Raw genomic sequence first — 21,054 nt, forward strand, 5'->3', positions numbered from 1 at the left:
CATTGTTGATACGTAATGCTACATGCATGTTGCACTCCTACATAATGAATCTATGATCCTATGATGACATTGATAACAATGAAGAAGCCACACTGTCCCAATCATTCCTCATGTTGTCCCAAACTTTTTATGCATAAAATTTAAGAACAGTCACAAAGAAAAACAAATTTTGCCATCTTGGAGGCAGCCTATCAACATGGGTCCTATACCATCTTGTAGAGTATATTTCTTTCCTTTCTAATGAGCCCTTATTTGTCCCGAAACTACTAGTAGTTTGTGAGAAAATGATTTTTTAAGATTGTAAAATATACATTTTATCCTAGCCAACCTAAGCTGACTTGTAGGCTCATGTCCCTTGGCCAATAGATGTGACTCTTCGTCAAAAAACAAAATGTGTATAAATATAACGTTAAACACTTCATTTCACCATCCAAAAATTCGGTGACCATTTCAGAGAGAAATCACGAAGTAGGACAGAGGCTGAGGAGGACTAAAAAATACAGTTTGGGGCAAAATTTCCTTTATTCTTCCAGCTCAAGAACAGTATATAGTTACAGTCCATAAACCAGTGGACAGAAGGGAGCTCGGTGCTTGGATTTGTTGAAGACAGAACTGTTGGCAATTCTTTTGGCTGCCCTTCTCATCGGATTATAGCTTGTGGACAGAAGTGCAGAAACTCGTGGACTGTCACCTCTGCAGCTCGGACCTTAGAACAGTGACCAGATTGTGGCTCAGACAGGTGTCTACCCTACAACAGCTCGGATTCCAGAGAATACACTTAAAAACTCAGATTTGTGCCCTTTTTAGCTCAAATTACAGTCTTGTTACAGCCTGCAATTTCGGACAGCACTTCAAGCTTGCAATTTTGGCCCTGTGGGCAGCCACCTCAAGCCTGCAATTTCAGCCATGTGTGCAGCCACCTCAGGAATGTACTTCGGCCTCTTCTGCGGCCTCTCTGGAGCAGTTAATTCAGTGATTTGGACAGCTTGTAAAGATCTGTGGTAAAGACCTTGTTCCAGACTTTTAGACCAGTGGAGACAGTTCTATGGACATCTCAAGCTCGAACCTGTGGATAAAGTCTTGGACAAGGGCTTACAATTGCAAGAGGCTTGGATCTATGGTAGAGGCCTTATTCTAGACCTTCAGAACTTTAAATACTGTTATAGCAGATTTGAAGCAACCTTTTGTGCCTGTTCTAGAAGATCTTAATTAACCAGATTTGTGGGCCAACCTTTGAAGCATTTATTGGTATTCCTAGGTTATTGCTTGGACCATCATTGAATACCACTTGAAGCATAATTTGAGGCTTGATTGAAGGTTGATTTTGAATCGGACATTGAAGCAGAATTGAATTACCCTTCAAGTCTTGTTGAAGAACATTGTAAGATCTATTGAGAATATCTTGGAGTGGCATTTGCAGATCATTTGAACACCTTGGCGAATATCTTGGGGCAGCCTATTAAAGACACCTTAAGCTTTTAAGACTTGTTGAAGAAGACTTAGTTGAACAACTCATCGAAGACTTAGAAGTAGCCTCATTGAAGAACCTGTGTAGCAGCAGTGTTAAAGCATTACTAAGGCAATTGTAAGACGTGGAGACTAAAGCTAAAATTAAGTGAAGATTGAAAGGGCTCGCTGAAGAAGACATTGGAAGCCGTGAAGTATAACCAAATACATCTTGACGAAGTGAAGCTAAGGGTTGGAGCCCAAGAAGTTGGAGCCTCGAAAAGACAAGGTTGGTGTCTAGAAGGATAGAGTTGGAGCCCTACAGGATCGGAGTCCTCAAGAAACCAGGTCAAAGCCTGAACCAGATATAGGGTTGGAGCCCTTGAGGTTGGTGCCTCAAAATTGACAAGGTTGGAGCCTTGGAGTCCAAGTCGATGTTTGGCAAATACAAGTTGGAGCCTGGGAGATTGAAGATCGGTGTCTTCATCTAGGGTTGGATCCCTACATATATTGTACTTGATTTATTGTAAAGAAGAAATTAATAAAAGCATTTATTCTTATTGTTCATTTTGTGTTCTAAATATAAGTGAACTGACTGGTAAAAGTAGCAATTGAAAAGAAATATTGATTCACCCCCCTCTCGGTATTTCCAACCATTGGTATCAGAGCTAGTACCTTCACTCAAAGCCTAACAACTAGAAAGTTGATCCTTAGAACACAAATGGCAAAGCCAAAGAAGAAAGCCTCCAATCCTCCTAAAGATGTCTCTTCCTCAACCGTGAAAACTGAAGAAAATCAAATTGGGAAGGTTCCATTATTCAATGGAAATTTTGATGTATGGAAGATAAGAATGAGAAATTTCTTAATGGCTCAAGACGTTGGAGTATGGGAATCAGTGATTATAGATAGCACGATGGACAATGAATCCAAGGAGTACAATACAAGAGCAATGAAGACAATTTTGAATGGACTACCAAATTCTATAAAGGCCAATTTGTAAAAGTGTTCGTCAGCAAAATATATATGGGACAAACTTCATGACCCTCACTCAAAAGGAGCATTGACCTTGACCTCTAGTCAAGAAGATGACGGAAAGCAAGAAGGAAATCCAGAACCCATCAAGGAAGCTAGAAATAAGAATGATGACATCGAGCCCAGAGAAGACCTAGAAGAAGAAGAAAGCAAAGAAGGCATTGAAGAAGATCTCCTGACTAAACTTATAGCTTCCATAGAAGAGATTAACAGATTGAAAAAGGAAAATTAGGAACTTAAGTAGAAAGCGCAAGATGGTGACCAGGACAAGACAAGGACGGAAGTTGACCTTTTCAAGCTTCAAGTACAGGAAAGAGATGAGGAACTCACCAAACTTAAAGAGGAATTTCATCAAAACAAAATAAAGCATCATGAAGAAGTCATATCCATGAAAAATCAATTGGATAAGGCAAAGAAAAGGGAAGAAACTTTGTCAAGCCACCTTGAACAAAGACTCAAGAGCTTGAACAAACTTGAAGCAGAGATTGGTCAATACAAAGAAGAGGTCTCCTCCCTTATAAAAGAATGTTGAATGAATTGATTCCAAATGAACATACAGCTCAATGATAATACAGAGATATTTACAATAATAGAAACATCAAGTTTCTATGTAGAATATGGAAACACTCAGTTTCATCTAAGAAACTGCTTAAACGAAAAAAATAGCAACAGATAAAAGAATGAGTATTAAATACTAAATAGGAATATTCTAATACCCTCCCTTAATACTCAATCTATTTACAACACCAATAGACCCTCTGAATTTTACAAATTTATCAGGACCAAGAGGCTTGGTGAAGATGTCGGCGGGCTGCTCTGTTGTGGGAACATATTGCAACTGAACTGAGCCATCTTCAACAAGCTGGCGAATGTAGTGGCAATGAGTTTCCACATGCTTTGTTCTTTCATGAAAGACTGGATTTTTGGCAAGTTTGAGAACTCCCTGATTATCACAAAACAAAGAAGTAGGCCCGGTCTGGGAAACATGCATATCTGCAAGCATACGTCGAAGCCAAACTGCCTCACAGGATGCCTTAACTGCTCCCCGATACTCTGCTTCTGTTGAGGAGAGAGCCACTGCCTGTTGCTTCTTACTAGTCCAAGTAACAGCACCAGATCCTAGACTAAACACATACCCAGCTGTAGATTTACGGTCATCAACCGAACCGGCCCAGTCAAAGTCAGTGTACTGTGTAGCCACTGAGAATAGGATTGGAACTACGAGTATATAAGAGGCCATAATCAGAAGTACCACGCACATATCGTAGCACACGCTTTGCTGCTATCCAATGATCAGCTTTAGGAGCTGACATAAAGCGGGAGATATAGCTTACTGCAAAACTGATGTCAGGTCTGGTGGCAGTAAGATAGATGAATCATGAGACTCCCCACTAGTTGCCTGAATAAAGTTTCATCCACAAGGGGAGAGGATGACTGCGATGAAAGTTTGAGCCCTGGTTCCATAGGAGTCGTGGCTAGTTTGCAATCCTGCATTTTGAACATGTCCACAAGATTTTTTGCATACTTGGACTGAGAGAGAAAAATATGATTTTCAGTCTGCCAAACTTCAACCCCCAGACAGTAATGAAGAAGTCCCAAGTCTGTCATCTCAAAAGTTTTGCATAAATCTTGTTTGATCCCATGGATCAAATGTGCAGAGCTGCCAGTAATGATAAGGTCATCCACATAGACAACCACAAGCAAGGTATCATCAGCAGTATGCTTGATATACAGGTTTGCATCAGATGGGCTCCGCTGAAAACCCTGATCTGTCAGGTACTGATCAATTTTCATGTACCAAGCCCGAGGAGCTTGCTTCAATCCATAAATGGCTTTAGCTAATCGGCACACTTTCTGTTCTTGACCAGCAACCTTGAACCCTGAAGGCTGCGTCATGTAGACTTCTTCTTGGAGATCACCATTTAGGAAAGCACTCTTTACATCCATCTGATGAACTTTCCAATTGAACTGAGCTGCTAGGGCAAGAACAAGCCTTATGGTACTCATCTTGGCTGTAGGAGCAAAAGTCTCTTCATAGTCGATGCCTTCCTTCTGTGAGAACCCTCGAGCCACAAGACGAGCTTTATACTTGTTTATGGTTCCATCAGCGTTATATTTCACTTTATACACCCATTTGCAGCCTATGGGCTTTTTCCCTGCAGGAAGATCAGAGAGAGTCCAGGTGTGATTCTTCTGAAGACTCTGGAATTCGGCTTCCATAGCCTGTTCCCACTCAGATGTACCCTTAGCCTCTGAATAGGTTTGAGGCTCAAAAATACTGTGAAGGTTAGCCATAGGCGCAAAATTGACTGTAGACTGTTGTTTGTTCTTATGTCTAGAAGTTCTACCTTCAAGAAGCGCATCATCTCGGAGATCACCAATGGTTTTAGCCCACCATTTAGGCCAAAGAGTAGAGGAACCAATATCAGGAGGAGGAGGAGAAGACTCAAGAGCAATAGGGGCATCAAGAGGAGGGTTGTTTTCTGGAGGAAGCTCAGATAGAGTATTATCAAATACTGATGCTATATCATCCCTCCCATCAGGTGGACCGACCGGAAGAAGAACACTGTGAGGCTGATCCTCAGAACACTGCTCAGAAGAAGGAGACTAAAAGAATCCTCTGTCTTCATCAAATACTACATCCCGACTGAAGCTAAGACGATCGGTGGCTATATCTATCAGCCTATAGGCCTTGTGATGATCACTGTAACCTGTCATCATGAGTTTCTGGCTTTTGGAATCCAACTTAGAGCGCTTAGCAGGTGGAATCCAAACATATGCAACTGAGCCAAATACTTTGAGGTGACTGATCTTAGGTTTACGGCCAGACCAAACCTCTTCAGGAGTCTTCCCTTTAACAGCCTGAGTAGGTGATCGGTTAAGAAGATAAACAGCAGTAAATACTGCTTCAGCCCAGAATTTGTTTGGAACACTCCTGTGTTGTAACATGGAACGAACCAGTTTTACAACCGTGCGGTTGAGACGCTCGACAACACTGTTCTGCTGAGGAGTATAAGGTGTGGTTAATTGACGTTTGATGCCATGAATATCACAGAAGTTGGCAAAAGCTGAGGAACAACATTCCCCCCCATTGTCGGTCCTAAGGGTCATGATGTTACAACCAGATTCTTTTTCAACTAAGGTTTTAAACTTCTGAAAGGTACTAAGAGCATCAGATTTATTTTTTAGAAAATACACCCACATCTTTCTACTGAAATCATCTACAATAAGTAAAAAATATTTGCAAGCAGTGATAGAAGCTGTATTCATAGGACCACAAATATCAGCATGAAGTAACTGAAGTACCTTAGATGCTCGCCAAGATTCTCCATCTTTGAATGAGGACCGATGTTGCTTTCCCGCTTGACAGGCGCTGCATACCCCCAACTGCTGAGTCTAAATATCAGGTAATCCTGACACAAGTCCCTCCCGAGAGAGCTGAGAGAGATACTGCATATTTAGATGCCCATATCGCTGATGCCATAGAGTGCTGATGGGAGAGACATGTGCTGCTAGAGCCACTTCTGGAGAGTCACCGGTGTCAAGAAGCCTGTATAGACCATGGTCCTCTAGGCCAACAGCAACTGTTAGACTAGTCTCCCTGTCAATAATGGAGCACTTGTGTGCACTGAACACAACATCAAGCTGAGGAGAATTCCTCATAATCTGGCTGACAGATAGCAGATTAATTTCCATACCAGGAACATAGTATACGTTCAGAAATATGAGTGTGCGCCCACCAGACTGAATTTGAACTGTACCTCTGCCAGCTACTGTGTACTTTTCACCTCCGCCAAATACCACGGAATCACTGAAAGGTGAGAAGTCAATAAACCAGTCACGCCTGTGAGAGAAATGGCGTGATGCACCAGAATCAATGTACCATGCAGAGGAAGGAACATGATCTGAAGACCTTTTAGCCATAAAGGCGTAAAAGGCAGACTCTGTCTGCTCGGAATGTTCTGCAACATTTGCTATCTGATGTGGCCCTCCCTGTTTCTTCTGTTCAGAAGCAATCCTCTGTCGGCAATCTTTCTTCATGTGACCGAACCTGTGACAGTAATTACACTGCACACTTTTCTTCCTAGCAGGATCAAAAGGCTGAGAAGAGCCTTTCTGCTGAAAGGACTGAGAGGACTGATATTTTGCAGCAAATGCATTTTCCGAGGACACTGATGAAGCACTACTACCAAACTGCTGTTTCCACCGATCCTGCTGCAGAAGTTTGGTACATAATTCTGGAAACTTCAGATCAACATTTGTGGTGGTAATGTTGAGTGTTTCTATGAAGTGTTAATAAGATTTCGGTAGACATTTCAAAGTAATGACTACCATATCTTCTTCCTCCATGGTCCGACCAATGGCTTCGAGCTGATCTCGAATGTCTTTAATTTTGTTGAGATGTTCCTGTAAAGACATATGTTCGTCCGTCATGATGGAGAACAACTGATTTTTGAGAAAAAAAGCTCTGCTTTTGTCAGATGTCTCGTGCAGTTCTTTCAACTGTTGCCAGATTTCTGCAGCTGTCTTGCCAGAAGGAATCTGTGGTAACTGATCATCAGCGACAGAGAGCTTGAGAAGCATAACAGCCTCTCGATTTCGATCATCAAATTTATCTTGATTGGTACCAGCTGTACCGGGACGAAGCTCTTTGCCCAAAATGAGCTGATCAAGACGCCTGTATTCAAAAATGGTCAACATTCTTTGTTTCCAAATGTTATAGTTGTTGCCATTAAAGCGTTGATTTCCTTCTAACATCAGATTGGTGAGCGTGGCCATTTTCCCAAAGAAAATACAAAAGTCTGACACAAAAAAAATGTAGCTGCCTGCTTATCCTGGTGCAAATCAAAACAGACTTTGTTCTGCTAGACAGGTTTTTTTTTTTTTTTAAATATATTTACCCAGCAAAAATATATCTCCCCAGTTTAAAAAAAGCAATAGAGCAGGTTCCACTGCTGTAGCTGTACCCTTCTTTTAAACTTTATAATAAATAATCACAATGAAAAAATCCGCTGACTTGTATATGAAACCTCAGGCACTTTTCCGCTTTGATTTGCTTCGCTCGCAGAGGCGGATCGAATCGAGATACCCACTATTTGCCGCTGAAGCTTCTCACTTCCCCAGTTCGAATCCCACAATGTGGCACGAAGCAAGGAGATCCGAGAGGAAAGTCCACGATTTGATGGACGTGGCCCGTCGTCGTGCCCAGCGACGTGCGGTTTACCTGGCAAAGTGGCGTGGGGATCCCCAGCAGCACGGTTGAATATCCCACGTGAGCCGTCGAATATCCCACGTGATTCGTAGATTGAAAAAAAATGAACCCACGTGAGCCGTCGAATGCCTTCAAAGCTTTACGTCTCTGCTACGATTTTTCCCGGTCTCTTCTTGCTGGATCTCTGATAAAAACGCTGCTGCTTCACAGTAATTATTTATCGGTCTTCAATTGCAATCCTCGGTAACCTCTTGGTTGTCAAAATATGCTTGGTATTAAAAGGTGATGGGTTCGATTAGCGGCACGAGCTGAAGCAGAGTATCACGATGAGACCAATAGGAAAGACGAGAACCACGATGAGACGACAAGGCTTTGCCGAAGAAATAGCCGGATTCGAAATGTCGGGCTTTAATTTCAAGGCGGTTTCACGATTCCGAGCCGGAAAGCCGTCGAAGATGGCGTGTATGACTAGAAATCACAAATCGACTTTACTCGGATGAAAAACACAGTAGAATTGCTAACTTGTAAACCCAGTGCCGAAACAGTCCACAGAGAAATCGGAGACGAGATGAGTGCAAATTGGCCAGCGAGAAAACGAATCCCGCTCCCACGAAACGGTCACCGCCACAAAGTTAATTCCTCAGAAAAATGATTATGCAGGAGAAGAATCCATTTCTATATCTAGATGGACGACTGTAAGCTTTTATCACAGTGAGCAAAGCCGAGGCTAAGACTCAGTGAAGGCTACCTGGCTTACAGAGGGCTCGACCTTAGAAAGGACTCAAGAGATTAGGATGCAGAGAGAATAACTGTTCAAGAAATCTCTTAACCTCGCTCTGATACCATAAAAGAATGTTGAATGAATTGATTCCAAATGAGCATACAGCTCAATGATAATACAGAGATATTTACAATAATAGAAACATCAAGTTTCTATGTAGAATATGAAAACACTCAGTTTCATCTAAGAAACTGCTTAAAAGAAAAAATAGCAACAGATAAAAGAATGAGTATTAAATACTAAATAGGAATATTCTAATACCTTAAATCTCAACTAGAAGAAGCAAGGAAACAAGCACAAGTAGCTGAGAAGGTGATGGAAGCTTTGGCATTCATAGAAGGACAAGTTGATGAAGCAAAAAAGGAGAGAAACACCATGATATGCCAACTAGAAGAAAAGGGTGATGACATCACCAAGTTAAGATCAAAAATCACTTCTCCTAAGGCCTAATCATGTGAAGCAATCAAGATGAAGGAAGAAATGGAGATCATTCTATCAAAGAAGGATGAAGAATGCAAGAAAATGAAGGAAGAAATTGTCTTTCTTAAAAAGGAAGTTGACTTGTTGAATAAGAACTTGAAAATTTCTCAAACCCTAGATGACATCCTAAGTCATCAAAGGTCTCCCGTAAGTCTTGGCTATGCAGGTAAATCCACAAGCAAGAATGATAATGCTTCAAACAACAAGGATGTGAGAAAGGCAGAAAGAAATGTTGATTCTCCCAATTCCAGCAAAGGCAAGGAGAAGAGTCAAAACAACTATGGAAGAAATCCTACTCCAAGGAGACTTGCAGACGGTGTCAATAATACAAAAGGAAATGAATATCATCAAAGAATCCCAAGGCAAAAAAAACTTCAGAAGTACATCAAGGAAATTTTCATCTCCCAGGTACCAAAGTATATTTGTTGGTTATTGCTATTCTTGTACAAACTTTGCGCACATTGCAAAAGATTGTACGGCATATCATGAAGACAAATATAATGGTCCCCGTCAATCTCCTAGAAGCAACTTTACAAGTAGAAGTCATGATTTCTCATTCATGAACAAGATGGAGTGCTTCAATTGCCATAACATTGGACATACGGCACGTGATTGTAACTTGACTTGGGTCCCTACACAAGCTAGAACCATGACAACCAAGAGAGAAAAGGAAGTTACACAAATATGGAGAAAGAAGCAAATTGGATCTGAAAGTCTCTTGGACACTCTAGCCAACAAAACATGTCGTTGATTTGATGAAGACATCCTTGACAGATGTGATATCCCAAGTGTTTGATGATAAAAGGAGACCATGCATAAAGTTAGGGGGAGTTCTTGATCATTCTTGAAGCTAGAAGTGTTTATGCAGGCAGGGGGAGTTGGTTCATCACATGAAGAAATGTAAACACATCTATCTGGACCACATTGCCAGAAGGAAGAGCACCATGACAAGGGGAATAACATACCTATGAAGAACTACTATTGATGAAGAAAAGAAGCAGCTTAACAGGGGGAGTACTTGGGCACCCCATTTTCCATTGATGTCAAAGGGGGACAAAATGTTGGAAGGGAAGAACATTGCCATCAATGACAAAGGGGGAGATCGTTAATCAAGGTTGTCATTGATGTCAATATGGCATTGGACGAGACGGCAAATATTCTTGAGATGCATGGTTCTAGATGATGATGTCATAACTCTTGTTTGATAAGGATGCCATCAATGAAGATGTCAAGCCACGAAGATGTCAAACCACTAATAAAAAAGTCCTAAGAAGTTCTTGAACTAACTATAATGTTGTATGTATCTTGATGATCTAGACCTTAACCCTTGATGACATATGGAGGACTACCTTGGAACTTTCCTAATGATGCTGCACTATGACTGCACTAGTATATGATGACATTGTTAATATGTAATGCTACATGCATGTTGCACTCCTACATAATGACTCTATGATCCTATGATGACATTGATAACAATGAAGAAGCCACGCTGTCCCAAACATTCTTCATGTTGTCCCAAACCTTTTATGCATAAAATTTAAGAACAGTCACAAAGAAAAATAATTTTTTCCATCTTGGAGGCAGCCTATCAACATGGGTCCTATACCATCTTGTAGAGTATTTTCTCATTTCTAATGAGCCCTGTTTATCCCAAAGCTCTCAGTGGTTTGTGAGAAAATGATTTTTTAAGATGATAAAATATACATTTTATCCTAGCCGACCTAAGCCAACTTGTAGGCTCATGTCCCTTGGCCAATAGATGTGACTCGTCGTCAAAAAACAAAATGTGTATAAATATGACGGTAAACACTTCATTTCACCATCCAAAAATTCGGTGACCATTTCAGAGAGAAATCACAGGAGCAGGACAGAGGCCGAGGCGGACTAAAAGTTACAGTTTGGGGCAAAATTTCCTTTATTCTTCCAGCTCAAGAGCAGTATATAGTTACAGTCCTTAAACCAGTGGACAGAAGGGAGCTCAGTGCTTGGATTTGTTGAAGACAGAAATGTTGACAATTCTTTTGGCTACCCTTCTCAAGGTTGGATTATAGCGTGTGGACAGATTTGCAGAAACTCGTGGACTGTCACCTCTGCAGCTCGGACCTTAGAACAGTGACCAGATTGTGGCTCTGACAGGTGTTTACCCTACAACAGCTCTGATTCCAGAGAATACACTTAAAAACTCGGAGCCCTTGAGATTGGTGCCTCAAAATTGACAAGGTTGGAGCCTTAGAAGTCCTAGTCGGTGTTTGGCAAATACAGGTTGGAGCCTGGGAGATTGAAGATCGGTGTCTTCATCTAGGGTTGGAGCCCTACATATATTGTACTTGATTTATTGTGAAGAAGAAATTAATAAAAGCATTTATTCTTATTGTTCATTTTGTGTTCTAATATAAGTGATCTAACTGGTAAAAGTAACAATTGAAAAGAAACACTGATTCACCCCCCCTCTCAGTGTTTCCAATAATTGAAGCAATAACCACTAAACCATAATACCCACAGCAACTGGGAGCTCAACATAATCATTCTGGGTCAGTCCCTTCTAGTAACTGTCAGAGGCTCCTCAAGGGGCAGATGCCATCCATTGCTGATATTTATAGATAAACTTGATGATCTGTGTGGACTTTTCTGAATTTATAACACCTTCCGAATCACTTTCTCTTATGTTTCAACTCCATGTTCATTGGATTTGATATACAGGTTTTAAAAACAAGTAAAAAGAATCATTTTATGTGCAAATTTTGTCTATTCTACTTCCAGATATGCCACATTTTGTCACAGGACTGAATTATATTATTGCAGATTTACCGAAGATTAACACAGATTTTGATATTATGACAATTAAACATGAATTGTACTCACAGGTATCAAGCATTAAATAGCAGAAATCTGAACTGTCATAGAGATTTAAGCAAGCATTCTGATTCCTTGTAGATGTGAATTATTTTCAGGGCAGAGGTAATGAATTTTTACTTCCAATTAATAGGGATTCCCTCTAAGGATATCAAGCACTAATGCAAAGCTAGAGTGATTGTGTGAGGTGACAATGGTACTCTCTCTAAAAGCTCATTTGATTCCCTTGAGACTAAATTCCCTAAATGGTACTTTCAAGCAATAACAGGAGCTAAAGGTGATATGTGACTTAATTAATTACTTCTATCACTTTATTTAGACCACTTACACAAAATTACTATCCCGAGTGTAATCCAATATAATAGGACCATTATAATACGTTAACCCTATCATCAGGAGCAAAAGGAAAATCAATGCTGCCTTCATGTTGATTTATTAATTTCTTGGGAAACAACCAACTGAACATAACACATCTTAGGTCATTTTTTATCACTGTCGTACTAGTTGTGGCTATTTATCATGAAAACATGAATTAGACATTTCTAGTCAACAACCAATGCATCTTGCCAAAAACTGTGCTTTTACGACCAACTAGTAGTTATACCCAACACTACAATGGATTTAATTTATAAAAGATTATACAAACGTCAATGAACAGTACAAGGATATCCTAAAACATAAGTTTCTTAATCAATAAAATTTACCTCCGGCATGACCCATGCGACGACCAGGCGGTGCTGTAAGTCCAGCAATGAATGAAACAATAGGCTTTTGTGTTCCACTCTCCTAAACAAGATGAAGCCACCAAAACAATATGAAATTAGATTACACGAAATAGACTACAAAGAAAAACGTAAATAGTCTTCCAGATCCTCAGTAATTTTGTAGAAAACTATATAAAGTTATGTTTGTTATCAGAGAGAAACACATCGCACTAAAGATTAGATAAATCTACATAAACAACTTCAGTCATACAAAAAAACTTTAAACTGTAAATGAAATTTTTAAGAGAAAAATTAAAACAAGGTATTTCAGACAACGAAGAGCAAATATTATGCTAAAAATACAAGACATCAGAACAATTTACTGCAGAGACATAATTAAGGAGTAAAAACTCATTGTTCCACAAAGTGTTGGCAATGCAAGGACACGGTGACGTGAGGAGAGATCCCCCCCCCCTCATTTAAGGGGTGCTTCCCTGAATAGACTTGTCTTTAAGACATGTGCCCTTTGAATAAGAATAATAACAATAATAATAATAGATGTACTTTATGTTTGTTACATTGCAAAACCTCAATCCCCTTCCCCCCCACCCCTTGAAAGATGCTTTGTCCTCAAAGGATAATCTAAAAAAGCTATGTTTTTGTTTGTGTATGTAATACTTTCACCTTATACTCCATTTCTAATGTTGTCATATTTGAAGAAACAAGGCATTACGATAATGCAAGCACTGCCTACAAGTGTTGTATTGTTGATGGGTCAATCCACCCTAGTTTGATCCTCTTTAGACTTGTGTGTTTATAGGATTCTTGAATAGAAATTTTTGTATTGTGATTCCGAAGACATTTTCTATTTTAAGACCCAAATTTACTGGAATTAGTATTCTTCAAAATGTAATTCAAATATCATTTTTGTACAAAGATATGATGAGATGTTGATTAGTTAAAAGTGTCAACTCATGTGATCAAGATGTCAATAAGGTGTCCTTGTATCATGATCTCTCCAAAAAAATGGAGATCTATAGGCTACCGATTAGAACATTTGGTTATTACATGGCTGTCTAAGACCAGACCACTCGGAATGCCAAGTAAGCTTCAATTTGTTTCAAATTTCAATGTCCTTCCTTTCTATCTATTTGCTACTCAATGGAAATAGAATCCAAATCTTCAGTTTCCTTCAAATTTCAATGTCCTTCCTTTTTATATGCTTGCTACTCATGGAAATATAATCCAAGCCTTTACTTTTCTTATTTGATCATTGTAGATGTTTGGTGGACAAACTATGGCAAAAGAGTACCAAATTTGGAAAAACATTCAAATTGGGTACTCAATCAAAATTGCAGCTCTTTAGAGTGCAAACCCAATTGGGGTGTGTTTGAAGAAATACACAATTAGAAGTGCAACATATGAGAAATGTTCAAATTACAATTTTTTTATTATAATATATTAAGTTATGATCTATCACCTCAAATTATAATATGAATCTTACACAAGTTAGAATCCCAGTGCATTACTTACATGGTCTATATCTACTACAATATCAAGGTGTGACAGACACAGATTGATAAAATACTTACTATTGAGGCCATTCATTGGGATGGGATTGATACCACAACATAGTGGAGACCGGAAACCCTATCATGGTTGATGGAAGAGGCTCTTGATTGGTTGGAAAAGGATGCCAATGCATCAAAGAAGGTGGAAGGGGAGGGGAAGGCAGATAAGGTGGATGTATGTTTAGCAATGCAGAGACCATTTGGAGAAGGCCATTACGAGTACTGCCGCCAATACTTCCACAAGAAAAGTGTCGAACATTGGACAGCTCACTTCCCCTCCAAGTTCCACCTTAGTCCCAATGAATTTTACCTCAAAAATACCTAATGCTTTGGAAGGAAATTGATTACCTTCCCCCATAAAAGGGGTAGATAAAATAAGATAAGATAATTTCATTAATGTCTAATGCATGACCATAAATAGGTCAAAGGGGCTACTAGATACATCAAAATCGAGACATAGTGGAAGAATGGCATATCTATCATCTAAGGCCAAAGATGTTGATTTGGGGTAGCATCGGATGTGCTCTAGCCACGAAATTTGGTGGATGGGTTGGGGCACATGAGATCTCCAATACCCAGAAAGAGTTTGGGCAGATTCTAAACAATTCAGGAGATATTAAAATAAATAATATTTTTAATGGAGTCCTTAAAAGTCTAAACTTAGGGAAAACAAAATATTAATATGGATTAATATGAAACTGTGTTAGAATGGTCCAAAAGACATGGATCAAGCCAGATCTAATCTTAGCCGTTGATTAGGGACTTAATCTCAGTCGTTGATATGTCAACAGGAAAAGTATAAGAAGAGGCTTGAGGGTCACTTGGAGAATACACCAGAGTGATCAGTCATTCTATTCTCTAGAGTGGGGTTTGCTAAGAGAGATAAAATTAGTGATCGGGAGTTGCAGCTGAGGGCCATTGAGTACAGAGAGGCAGACATAGTGTCGGGAGAGCAACGCAATAGCCGGGAAGAGTGACGCAAAGCTAGCCAGTGCTCACCCAGGGCCTTGCAGAGGCAGCGGGGAGCTGCGCAGAGCCTCAGAGAGGCCAGCGTTGCTGACGCAGAGGGCAAGAGGGTTGACGCAGGGCCTCCTAAGGCTGACGCAGTCCCATCCGGGGTGACGCAGGGCCAACGCTGGGTAGAGAGGGGCTAACGCAGTCTAGAGAGAGGCTGACGCTGGGGTTTCTGGGGTAGATTGGTGCAGAGGAGTTGCCGGAAGGATTATCTAGGGTTTCAGCCAGGAGATTTGTCAGAAACTGAGAGGTATTACTGCCAAGGAAATTCTCTGTTGGGTAGGCCAGTTTCGGTACCCAGATTGTACTCTGATATTGCTTAATAAGAAAACCCTTAGATAGTTGCACCGGTTTTCCCACATTGGGTTTTTTCCGGGGACATTAGTCCAAAAATAATGTTGTCATATGGTGTGATTGTTTATGTTTCCTTTAGTTGTTGATCTGTAATATGTTGAGCATGCACTAGTGTTTATTTTCAGTATTTACATTGTAAATAACTTGTTAAGTAAAATAACAAGTAGGTAGGAATAAATCAGATAAAGTGCATGGAGGGTCTCTAACTAAGTAAGCTTAGAGACTTCAACATGCTATCGGAGCGTGATTTCATATCACAGGAAGACTGAGGACATCAACCGAGCGTAGCAATAGCAGCGATAAACAACTGTCCCCAGGTGACAGAAGTTGTTTCTAACAAAGCAGCAACAAGGGAAGGATGACGCAGTGCTTGCATCATCAAGGGTGAGCCGGGAAGAGGCAACGCAGAGGCTAAGGAAGGCAAACGGAGCCTCATGCAGAGCCACACAGAAGCTAGGAGGGCTGACGCAGTTGGCTAAGGAGGTCGGGTTGCTAGTGCTGGGATTGCGCAGAGCCTAGGAGCTCTCACCTTCAGGTTGTTGGGGTTTAAAAGGTTGTCGGAATATTGCAGAGTGGAGCTGGTGAGGCATTGTGGTCAGAACAGTACCTGATAGAGCAAGGCCAAGAGGAGGGAGTTGCTACCGAGGGTTTCTAGCCGAGGAACCCGGATTAGTGGTGCGGTTGCAGAAGACGATCAGAGTAGGAGGCATCTCGACAATGGCAGAAGGATTTCCATGAAGGAAATCAGGACTCAGAGGGATTCCAGAAGAGAACTTCCAGACGGGAAGTAGAGACTCAGAGGAGTCGAACAGAGAACTTCCAGGAGGGAAGTAGGGGAGCATCATGGCACTACACGGAGTAAGAGACCAGGATAGACTGGACAGGGCATCGAACTTCGCAGTCTGGAAGGCCAGAATCTTATCCATAATTGACAGAAATCATGTCAAGAACTTCACCTTGAAGGGAATAGCTATCCCAGTCGACCCAAATGATAACAACAAGTACGAGGAGGCAATGGCAAGGGCCAAGAGCATCATCCTTGATGGGGTCAAGGATCATGTAGTACCACACATAGCCGAGAAGGAAACGGCATTTGAGATGTGCGAGGCTCTGAAGAAATTGTATCAGCATACTTTTGCGCAGAGAAGAATGCTACTTGAGAATCAGTTGAGGTCGTATCAGATGAAGAAGGGAGAACCAATTGACACCTTCCTCGGAGGACTGAATGAGATCCGAGATCAATTGACTGCTATAGAAGCCACGACGGATCAAGAGTTGATGTCGAGGATAGCCTTGAATGTTGTCTCAGAAGACTAGGAGGTATTTGTCCAGAGTATACTGGGCGGAGGGACTCTCCCACCTTGGGACGAGATGTGGGCAGCTCTTCGCCAGGAAGAGATCAGACGGCAATCGAAGACAGGTAGTAGCAGCAAGGGGATCGAAGTCAAACAGGAGGAGAAGATGTTGCCCTAGCATCTGAGGGAAAGTAGGAAAAGCGGAAGAAGAAGGATCTCTCCAAGATCAAGTGCTTCCACTGTGGAAAGCTAGGTCATTATGCGACCTAGTGCCCAAGGAAGAAGAGTAAGGGAGAGTCTTCTGAGACTAAGGCAGCGCCAGCACAGGCAGAGAAGGAAGTTTTAACAGACGATGACTGTGCCATGAGTGCACACGCACCACTTGAGCGGAAGTGGGGAGACATCGAGTTGTAGTCAGGCGGACTACAGGCGATGAGGGGCAGGATCCTCGAGGTACCCAGCCTCTTGGATTAGACCTTGCTACGGGAGGCCCGAAGAGGGGTAGCAGGACTAGCTGAGTCAGGTAGAGATGGATGCGGATGGAGCGATAGAGAGAGTTACAGTGCAGGAGTCCCGAGACAGCGCGAGGTTAGCAGGCTACAGCAGTGCGAGAGACACAAGATTGTTGCACCAGTGCAAGATGGCACAGAGAGATGTGCAACAGTGCGAGATGCAGGGAGTTGTTGCAGCAGCGCAGAGGTCAGAGAAGGAGCACTTGTCAGCAGCAAAGGGAGCTTCAACATCAGTGGGTGTCTCTAGCCCAACAGGGAGGTCAAATTGGGAGATTAGTTACTTACTTCTCAATAACTAAGTTGCAGTGCAGCAATGGGCATCACGATGCAACATGATGAGAGGAGGTGCAGTGCGGATGCAATGCTGGGAGAAAGGACCAGCAGCAACACGGATGCAGAGGGAGCTGTCGTACAGATGCAGCAGTGGCAGTGGCAGAACCATGGGCAATAGTACAGGATGCAGCAGTGCAGAGGATGTTGGGAATGAAGGCCTAACATCAGCACAGGTATTGATGCCAGATGATCAGAGAAATACTCAGTGAGAATTGCTAGAGCACAGTCCTTGCTAAGAGGGAGTGTTGATTTGGGGTAGCATCGGATGTGCTCTAGCCACGAAATTTGGTGGAGAGGTTGGGGCGCATGAGATCTCCAATACCACGAAAGGGTTTGGGCAGATTCTAAACAGTTCAAGAAATATTAAAATAATTAATATTTTTAATGGAGTCCCTAAGTCTAAACTTAGGGAAAATAAAATATTAATATGGATTAATATGAAATTATGTTAGAATGGTCCAAAAAACATGGATCAAGTCAAATCTAATCTCAGTCATTGATTAGGGACTTAATCTCGGCCGTTGATATGTCCACAAGAAAAGTATAAGAGGAGGCTTGAGGGTCACTTGGAGAATACACCAGAGTGATCAGTCATTGTATTCTCTAGAGCGGGGTTTGCTAAGAGAGATAGAATTAGTGATCGGGAGTTGCAGCCAAAGTTGCACAAAGCGAGAGCGAAACGGAAGCGTTTTTTGGAAGCGGAAGCGCGGAAGCGTCATTTTCCAAAAATCTAGGAAGCGAAGCGTCCGCGAAAGCGTCTGCTATATATATATTTGCATTTATACTCAAAACAAACATCCCAAATAGCAAATTAATTGTAGAAGACATGAAAACATGCATATTTTTGCATAAATCAAGATAGATATGGCATCCATGATTGCATTGTAGTTACGAGTATGTACAACAATCATCTATATTCTAGCTATTACAAACATACATCAAATTTTTAAGCATATTATAAAACATAAAACATTTAAGCATATTATAAAACATAAAACATAGAGCATATTATGATTTATCTAGCAAGTGAGCAACTATCAACATTTGTCATGTCCAAAATTCAAATAATAATGTTTAAAAAATATGTCACTTGGTCACCGTCAAGACAAAAAAGGTTCAAAATTCAAATTCACGAGCCTACAAGTCTAATGAGTAATCTATGACAAAAAGTAGTAGACTGTGAATATATCTACTAATCTCTCCTCCTTCCACCACGAACAGAACGTGTCAGCGGGCGGGGGCCTCCACGTGGTGGCAATGAAGAAGATGGTGCCGGTGGAAGTTGTGGAAGTGGCACTGAAACTGATGAAGAAGAACCCCCTGCTGTTGGTGTTGAACCATGGAACCTAGGAACCAAGGGACCAGATGGGGGTGGGGGTGGCATATCAACACGATCATCATCATCCTGGAATCGCTCAAAAAATTCATGCAAAAAAAAACACTAGTTAACAAAAAAATTAAAAACATGAATTAGAGAAATGCTTTATAAGGAAAAATTGGAAAATTCATACCACAATGGACATACCTGGATAAGAGCATCCTCTAATTGCTCTAATCGCAACACTCCATCCTCCAAATTGGGCTCCTCTGGATTCTTGTCCCAAATCAACAGCTCTTTATTAGACTTTGCATCTTCACAGTAATGGGACAACAATCGCAAGTTGTAATGAACATAAACCAAGCTCTCTACCCGGTTTAAACTCAACCTGTTCCTTTTAACACTGTGGATGAAAGAATGAGAGCTCCAACACCTCTCTGCAGAAGAAGTGTTTACCACCTGTGATAGCACCCGCAATGCCAAAGCCTGTAGAAGTGGAGTACCCCCTCCATGCATGTTCCACCACTCGAGAGAAGAAAAAGTCTCTCGATCTTTAATTGCATGCATGCTCCCACATGGACCAGTGTTAAGCGTATAGTTGCTCACCTGTCTCCGTACCAATGTAGCCTCCTCCTCATCAGGGATTAATTTACTCAATGCAGCCATATATTTTTTGTGAACCTCTTGATCTTGGTGTGGTTTTCTCCTGCTTCCCCCCCAGGTGCCGGTGTTGAAAGCCATGATGGATGATAGTATTTAGATGTCAAAACATATGCTAATGCATGCAATGGAACATTTAGCATTTCCCATCGGCTTTGCACCTCTACACGAATATAATTGTACAAGGTGGTATCTCTAGGCTCAACAATGTCTTTAATCTGCCCCAACATGCTATCCATTTGCTCATACACCTCCCCAATTACTGGTCGATCTGAATCTGCAAACTTGATCATGTAATAAATTGGTTTGGTGAATTGAAAAACATATTTAACCTGTGACCAAAAGTAATTGTCAAGAACAGTGTCCTTGACTGCATTAGCACCATCTATGTCAGTGTTAATTTCATCCCATGTTTCAGCCAATGTTTTAAAACTCTGACTCCGACTCCGACTTGACCGAGGGTCGACTCTGACTCCGACTCGGTCGGCTCGATTTCAATGACTTGGTCGCGCTAAAAAATATATTAAATATTTTTTTTTATAAAAACACATAATTTTGAAGATTTTCATTCATGTTTCCAAACACATAGCATTAGAATATAGATAGAAGACAACATATGATCAAAGTAGGCTCATGAATATATCCATTATATCAAAATGGCAACCAGTGCACTGTCCAATACATACACGATGATGATATAGAGATCAAAACAAAAACACATAACCAAGGAGGCTATAAATGGCCTCTACAACAAAAGTCTGTGACCAATACTACTGGCTACTACTAGAGTTGCCAAAATCATCTAGCTCAGTGTTATTTGGGAGCGGGAGCGAAAGTGGGGAGCGAGAACGAAAACGGGAGCGGGAGCGACATTTTCAGAAGCTCCTGGTTTGGGAGCGAATCCCAAAGGAGTTCGACAACCAATGTCACTAACATCAAGGTACATAGAAGGATTGGTGCTCTTGATTAAGTATGAGTTCCATACCTTAATACATGACAAAATTCAATGGAAACATTGCAATCCTCCAATCCTGAAATCCTGAAAATCTGATAAGTCTGCTGGATTTTGAATGAAATCTAAAATTCTACTTTCTCCATATAAAATCCAATGAGGCCGGAACCACTCTCAAACATCATGAGTCATTTCATGGTAATGTTAAAAATTTAAGTAAAAGGATGAAAATGAAGATTAAGGAGAATGTCACTTTTACTTTAAGAATTTAACATTATCATGAAATTTGAATAGCATATCAATATTAGGAGAGGGGAATGGATCCCAAATAGCATTTAACTAATTTAGTAAACACCTTGGAATCCAAATCAACAAACACTTCAAAATTTCATTAAAAAAATGACAAATCATTGTTTTGATGGGGTTACGGACCGCAGGTTATGACTTGGCCAAGTCAATACAGAAACGGCCGAGTTGGCCGAGCCATGGCTGACTCGGCCGACCGAACCGTTTCCTCCACCGAGTCACAATTCT

At 41.1% G+C, this 21,054-nt stretch overlaps 1 protein-coding gene across 2 annotated transcripts in view; it reads right to left on the bottom strand.

The window, feature by feature from the left end:
* LOC149186035 (succinate--CoA ligase [ADP-forming] subunit alpha-2, mitochondrial) overlaps nt 1-21,054 on the bottom strand; it is a 230,683-nt gene that overhangs the window by 24,377 nt on the left and 185,252 nt on the right. For both annotated transcript variants that reach the window (XM_089410865.1, XM_089410864.1), the window contains exon 6: nt 12,512-12,593. In XM_089410865.1, the coding sequence (XP_089266991.1) occupies nt 12,512-12,593 (82 nt within the window). The remainder of the gene's footprint in view (nt 1-12,511; nt 12,594-21,054) is intronic.

The sequence above is a fragment of the Pinus tabuliformis genome, chromosome 3_1 (assembly GCF_031772625.1).
Source record: "Pinus tabuliformis cultivar Carrire ecotype Pingquan chromosome 3_1, CPIR1, whole genome shotgun sequence".
Taxonomy (NCBI): domain Eukaryota; kingdom Viridiplantae; phylum Streptophyta; class Pinopsida; order Pinales; family Pinaceae; genus Pinus; species Pinus tabuliformis.